This window comes from Polyodon spathula, chromosome 2 (assembly GCF_017654505.1).
Source record: "Polyodon spathula isolate WHYD16114869_AA chromosome 2, ASM1765450v1, whole genome shotgun sequence".
NCBI lineage: Eukaryota > Metazoa > Chordata > Actinopteri > Acipenseriformes > Polyodontidae > Polyodon > Polyodon spathula.
In genome coordinates, this window is record NC_054535.1 from 33,296,025 (window position 1) to 33,303,270 (window position 7,246).

General features: G+C 37.5%; 1 protein-coding gene across 3 annotated transcripts in view; it reads right to left on the minus strand.

Annotated features, from left to right (window-relative positions):
- Positions 1–750: 750 nt before the first annotated feature.
- Positions 751–7,246, minus strand: part of prss12 (serine protease 12) — a 26,643-nt gene continuing 20,147 nt past the window's right edge. For 2 of the 3 annotated variants that reach the window (XM_041220017.1, XM_041220007.1), the window contains exons 12-13: positions 4,258–4,538; positions 751–2,371 (exon numbers count right to left, since the gene is read on the minus strand). In XM_041220017.1, coding sequence (XP_041075951.1) covers positions 2,064–2,371; positions 4,258–4,538 — 589 coding nt within the window. In that variant the 3' untranslated portion in view covers positions 751–2,063. The remainder of the gene's footprint in view (positions 2,372–4,257; positions 4,539–7,246) is intronic. The other variant, XM_041220024.1, reaches the window with a different exon arrangement.

Below are 7,246 nucleotides of genomic sequence, written 5' to 3' on the forward strand. Positions count from 1 at the left end.
ATATATATATATATTATATAGGTGGGCAACGATATGAAAATTGTATAGCGACATTGTGCACGTTTTTCGATATCGATAATATCAAAGGCTTCCAAAACATGGAAATATAATAACACATTTCAATACATGTTAACTGATAATTACACATGATAATCAATAATTTACTTTAACTTAGTGTTGCATCAGGGGTTGCTTGTTATCAGGGGTCGGCAACATATCCGTACACGGACAACAGTGTCCATGGTAAAAAAAATTTTACTGACACTGAGCCCTGAGACATAATGCTGCGAACGAGGCCTTCAGCCACATGAATCAAAACATTCCCAAGGAATTGCCTTGAGAATTGTTGGGTAATGCCTGTCTACGTATTGCAGCTGCAACAACAAGCACAAAGGACTTTGATGTAGCTGTGGCTGTGGCTGCGAGGTACATTCAAAAGCACTAAGTGAGTTGAATTTATTATTATTATTATTATTATTATTATTATTATTATTATTATTATTATTATTATTATTATTATTATATTATGCTACAGTGTGCACGACGACGAGGTAACTACAAACACACGAATCGAGGAAATAAATATCCCCTTTATACGAAAAATTTAACTTGACACAAGACTACCGTAATCTGACATGGAAATGTATGTTTAATTTAACGGGGGGTGGGGCAAATAAATGCCCCCCACCCGACACATGGGGGGGGGCCCCCCCCCCCCCCTTTTGCAAATTTATACAGGAACACCCATAATTACATATTCATGAACTGCAAACAGAAACTGCTGCCGCAAAGCATTCCCTAAAAAGTCACAACTAGCATTGCAGTTGTTTAGTACACTTCACCCTAGACTGCTGACTTGTTTGCAAGTAGTTTGCGACTATTGCGACAGGCGTAACACTTTAGTACACCTACCCCAAAGTGTCTGGTTACTCACAACTGAACCAAGGTTTAAAATGGCTAGGTAAATATCACACAGACACAGCAAGCACCATATAAAGTGTTCCCCCTTAGGGTGAGTTGCTGGGAAGAGCAAGCTAAGGACTGGGAACCTGGACATTACAAATCCAAGCTTAACTGTGTGTGATCCTTGACTACAGGTCAGTACCTTTTTGAGATCCCGTTTTAAAAATTCACTAGTTCTAAAAAGAAACTAAGTAATTAAATTAGACCTAAACCTTTCCATGAGAATTCTTTGAAATGTATTTATTTGTTTGTCCCTCTCCTTAAATTGATTCAAATAAGCACAACGGCTAAGTAATTGCATGGTTATTTAAGGAAAATTATGTTTTTTTAAAGAAAAAGTGAAAAGAAAAATGTCTGCATTTGTATTGCTGTACAACACCTCATACATTCTTCTTGGACACGTATTCTAGGAATAAAGCAAACACAAACTATTACAGGTAGTCTGGGAATAAAGCAAACACAAACTATAACAGGTAGTCTGGGAATAAAGCAAACACAAACGCCTACATCTCACACAGGTGTGCACTGTTTTGTCTGCCTAATTGATCTAAATGGTGGCATGTCTAAACACTGCTGCCACTTAAATAACTGAATAGGCACCTCAATGGAGTTTTACATACTACTTTACTAGACCCTTTATCTTTAAACCAGTTTTAGTGCCAAATCATCAGTTTTACAGTTAATACTGGAAAAGCTCAAATAACTATACATTGAAAACAGTTACTACAATACCAGTTCTTTTGCACCTTAAATCAGTCTTTACACAAGCCTACTTCCATGTGGTCTTGCTCCACCTACCTTGACACAAGTAGAGGATAATTGTTACTTTGTAGTGCAAATGTTCAACTTTTTTAATGGTGCAAACTAGCAAAGGTAGAACATGTTTGCTGAGTATGTCAATGTACTGTCTATTGAGAAGTATCTGTATTCCTTTTCCAAATTCAAGTAAGGTCCCTCAGGGAAGTGCTGTTTTACAATTTTAAGGAATAGAATGAAGAGACTTGAGCCCAGCTGGGCCACATAAATTATTTTTAAAGTCCCTGTTGGGAGCCGGCTTCAGGCTTCTCATCATGCATTTCCAGGTCCTGTGACAAAGCCCTTCACAGTTCGATCACTCGTTTAATCCAGGGCACAAAAGCAGATACTTTTGTGTAGACCCCAAGAGAGTCCTGGACCCTGCATCCGTGTCCCCATGAGGTCACACCATACACCACCCAGCTTCCCCCAGGTCTCTCGCACACCAATGGGCCACCGCTGTCTCCCTGGCAACTATCCACCCTCATGCCCTCCTGCACATTCCCGGCACACAGCATCCTCCCAGTAAATTGGCTCCTGTACCGCTCCTCGCAAAGCCTCTTGGGAAGAAGAGGGATTGACGCCTGCTGCAGGGTTTTGGAATAAGCTCTTCCTGCAGAAGAAAGAAAAAAAAAACCTGAATCACATTCACCGCAGCTTGGGCAGTGGCTAAATATCCCAGTGCAGGGAACAATTCCAGCTCTGAAATCAAAGTGAGCTGAATATACCCCTGCCCCCTTTTCTGTGCCACTTGGTAGCACAAACCCAAAGTAATTCAGAGCTTGGTGGGCTAATATGGCTGGCATAACCTGGCTACAGCAGGAAATTTGGATACTATGACAATGCTTTTCCTACCTGCTTGAGATGGACACATTTTAAACAGGCTGTCATTCCACCCCAGGGAATTCCTTGCAGATATTTTCATTCATGGCTAATGATGAAACTCATGCCAACTTCTCAATCCAGTAGCCTTACTTACTATTCGTCTATTTTATACATGTTCTGTAAATGCTGTAAAATTACTGTGGATCATCACTGCAAATAACTAGTTTAATTTCAATGCCACTTTAAAAGGATAACTGAATTAATAGCATGGTTAATGGTGATTACAGTGCAATTACAGCCATCAAAAATTGCAGTTACAATTTGTCATTTTAATTTAACTGCTGTTCCAATACATTTTTTCACAATTTATTGTGGCTAAATTGCAATTACTACACAGTTTATTTGCTACCCAACAACATGCCATAGCCAAGTGTAATAACGTATGAGACAGAATCCCTATCTAGTTCCTGTGATGCCTCTATGTGACTTATCCAGCCTTTCCTGTGCATTGATTTGTCTTGCTTGGAGATACATAACAAGGCCTGTTATTACAGACGTTGCAGTTTAGTGTTAACTATCTTCTTCCAAAATAGTTTTTATGTGATCTATTTAATGCAGAAGAGAAACAGAAAAGCTGTAAAATTTAAACCGTTCCCAACATTTCAGCTGTTACCCTCATAATATTCTGTTGTCACTATGGGTAGCAGAACTAATGTCTTTCTTGGTGCATGCGTAACGTATTGTTTGAGTTCAAAATCTTATTCTGCATGGAAAAACCTCATACAATTGCATGCAATGACAAAAGCATAAGAATTAAGCCTCTATGTGTTTAGACAGCATTTCAATCCAAACTTTGACAGTTATTTATATTGCAGTCGCTTGTTTCAATAAAACGCTCTTTGAAACAAAAGGAATGTGGATAATTTCACCTGTTAAAAGGTGATGAAAGGGCAGGTGGTCAAACAGCCAATCTGCCACACTCTGCACTGTAATTAGGCTGATCCAGAAACATGAAAAGGTCCACACCTGGCTACTAAATTACAGAATTCAATTTCCTGGCTTTTACTCTGCAGGTTCCCAAGAAGAAAGTTAATTTGTTGCCATGGCGTCCGAATGAGATGTGCATAACTTTGATTATAGTTAACCATTCCCAATGTGATAAAGTCCACACTAATCAACATGTGTGATTTGATGTTGAAGTCAACATTTTAAGAGGAGGGAGGTTCAATTAGAACCAATGCATTATCAATTTATTAATTAGTTCATTTAGCTTTTTGTTATAATTGGCCATAGACTACAGCCTCTAAACTACCCCAAAAGCAGTTATGATTATTTACAAGAATGGACACCCACAAACAGAAAGTCAGTAGGGCTTGTGGAAGCCTGTCCATACTGTACCATCTCTGTAATGAAGTACAAGCCCAGTGCTGTAAATCTGCTCAGCATGCAGCCCTGTTCCCAGTGGACTGTTACTTGGTTTGGACTGCTGAGTCATTCCTCATTGCAGATCCACTGAACTATTTAAAAAACGTAATAACTCCAGATAGATGCTGAAGACTTTTTTGTGCATATGATTATTTTTCTGTTACTTTCCACAAGTTAGCCACAACAGTACACCTTCTCTGTTCTTATATTTGGTATTCTAATGATGACTATATTTAATAGACCTCATACCAGTGTCTCCCCATCCAGTAATGTAACAGTTTGACGCAACCTTGAGCACTTTCTCTTTCCGAAGAGGTAAGCAAGCTGGCACGACGTGGCTGCTGAATTTTGCACAGTATCTATCCTTCCCCACCAGTTGCACTAAGGCCAGGTCATAATCACTGCGGTCAGGCCTGTAGTTGCTGTGAAGGACAATCTGCTGGATCCCATATTCTTCTTCATATTCCTCTGACACTAGTGTATGATAGTCTCCAACTCTTACAGTGTAGCTTTTAGTGTTATTACCATACCTGTAAAAGAAAGGGATAGCTTTCATTATGAATTACAACAGGAATGTGCAAATATATTTAATTTCAGGTTTGCTCTTTATCCATTTAGTCATAAAGCTATTAATTTGCACTGTGTCAGTCTCCCCCTTCAGAAAGCAAAGCTTGCTCCCAACTTTAGAGCTAGTCATTGACTCAACTTATCGAAGGTGGCTCTTACAGCTGGCGGGGGGAGAGATCCCTGACCCTCTATGTGTTTATTTCTTTATTCTCTTGTCCAGAACTTTTGTTCTCCCTGCATAGATCGTGATGCTCTCCATGTGGCCTCGGAGCATCAGACGAGTCTGACCTTTCTCAACTGGACGTCTCAATAAGCCAGAGAAACCGTAGTTTGTCCTCTATCCCACCTCGTGAAAAGCATCAGGCATAATAGTGCACGGAATAAATATATCAAGGTACCTGAACACAGAAAGGTTGCATGCACGTAGACATAGCTGCAAACCACTTTTCAATTCATAAAACAAGAAAGAAAATATGAACAGGAATCTGAAGCATTCTTCAACAAAATTCTCCAGTCTAATAAGACCAAAAAATGGTCCACAGTATGTTTGGAGAAAAAAAATGGAAAGCCTTTAATGAAGAATACCTTGTACCTACAGTTAAACATGGAGGTTGTTCAGTCATGCTATGGGGGTAAAGATTGAGATTTACCATCACTGTGGGGAGGAAAATACCAAGAAATTGATCATTTGTAAGCTTCAGTTTCTTATTTTATATTGAGACATCACAAAAGCATCTGAAGGGCTATATTTTCAGAATAAACAGTTACATTTAGACTTAACTTTTGTGGTTAACAAAATAGTTAAAGAGAATGTTAAAATAACAGATGCCAGTTAAAAAAGCTCCAAAAAATTTCAAAGTAGCCTGCCCTGAGGACAGTGGCGCTTAATTAATCTAATAAGCATAGGGTGCCTATATTTGTGTCTGAGACAGTAGGTTAGGTTTTGCTTTGACAGGCTTAACATTTGTCCTGGTAAACAGTATTTTTTTAGTTACCAAATCAACTAGCATGCAGACCACATTAAATGTTTGTCTTGAATGTGTTTCTTTTAACAACCAAAATGGATAAACCATGTTTATTTGGGTTTCCATAAACTTGGTACCATCACTTTATACATTTATACTTTTTTGTTTTTAAAATAGATACTTCTTATCTTAAATTTAAGGTATGTTTCTGCACTTAATGTTGCATGCCTACCCATTAAAATTCTGAAGAAAAAAATCTCTGGTTTACAAGAGTGTCTTATTACATCTTCAGTGCTGTTCCGGAAAGACATGTGATTTTTGGAATTCAAACAACTTCCTGTCACTGGAAAACATGGCTCAACAAACGTTTTCTTTTCCTTCATCGTCACTGCTGCTGGTGTTCCCAGACGGCTGGATTATGTAGCCTGTGGAATAGTATTACCAGCAGCACTTCTGAAAGTAATTAAAACCATGTGCTTAACCCTGTAGTCTGCATTTAATCTAACACTGCCTTTTCATTTTCTTAAACTGAGATGCTGCTAATGATAAACATGATTAATTGGATAACATTAAGTATAATAGTTTTCTATAGATGTTACTGTTACTGGATTGGAGTGCATTGGAGTCCCCATTTAGTTCCTTTTTTAACTGTACTATTTTCACCTTTAGAGTATGATTCTTATATTTGATTAGATATGCCAACCCTTAAGCCACTACTTGGTAAGTATTTTACAATTCAGATTATACTGTGATTTTAATTAGCTCCAATCCGGGTTGGATAAATACTAAATGGTGTTTATCACAAGCTTGTTAATTGTGTACTTAATTAGGTTAAATTACACTGTGTAACATTTTTTTTTTTTTTGTTCCTGGGTAGTAAGTGTTATTTCCTAATTGCTTATGTCTCAAAAGTATAGAAAATGGCTATTAACTTTGCTTTTGTGACCAGGACAGTGATATTTCAAAATATCACTATTTCCAATGGGAAAACGGGCAAATGTGTGTCTTTTCGTTCACATAAAGTTAGAAAAAAACAACATATGAATCCAAATTAACATGTATTTATACTAAAGTAATACAAAAATGACTACAAAAGATTTAGAAGTGAGTAGTTTTTCGAGATTTACGATTTACAGTTATACTGTATTATAATTGTACTGTATTAATTTGGATTCATATGTTGTTTTTTTCTGACTTTATGTGAACGAAAAGACACACATTTGCCCGTTTTCCCATTGGAAATAGTGATATTTTGAAATATCACTGCCCTGGTCACAAAAGCAAAGTTTGTGGGAAACAATAGCCATTTTCTATACTTTTGAGGCATAAGCAATTAGGAAATAACACTTACTACCCAGGAACAAAAGTTGTGTTACATAGTGTTATTTAGTACTGGTTCTAAATGTAAACATTCACATCATCCCTGTAAAGCTATACCGATTTTTTGGTATTAACGCTCTGAAAATGCTAAACATTGTGTAAATAAGAAAGACACTAGTACCAAAGACCAAGAGTGGAAGGGCCAACTTTGGTCATCCTTGCCTAGTCTTAAATATGCTACTCTCAATGCTATCCAAAAAGCTATTCAAACCAACTTCTGTCACAATCGGATAACTGGTTATCTAATTATTTGTAAAAACAGTGGACTGTAATAGTATCTAATAAATGGATATAGCAGCAGAATTAAATATCACCACTGTTTAAAT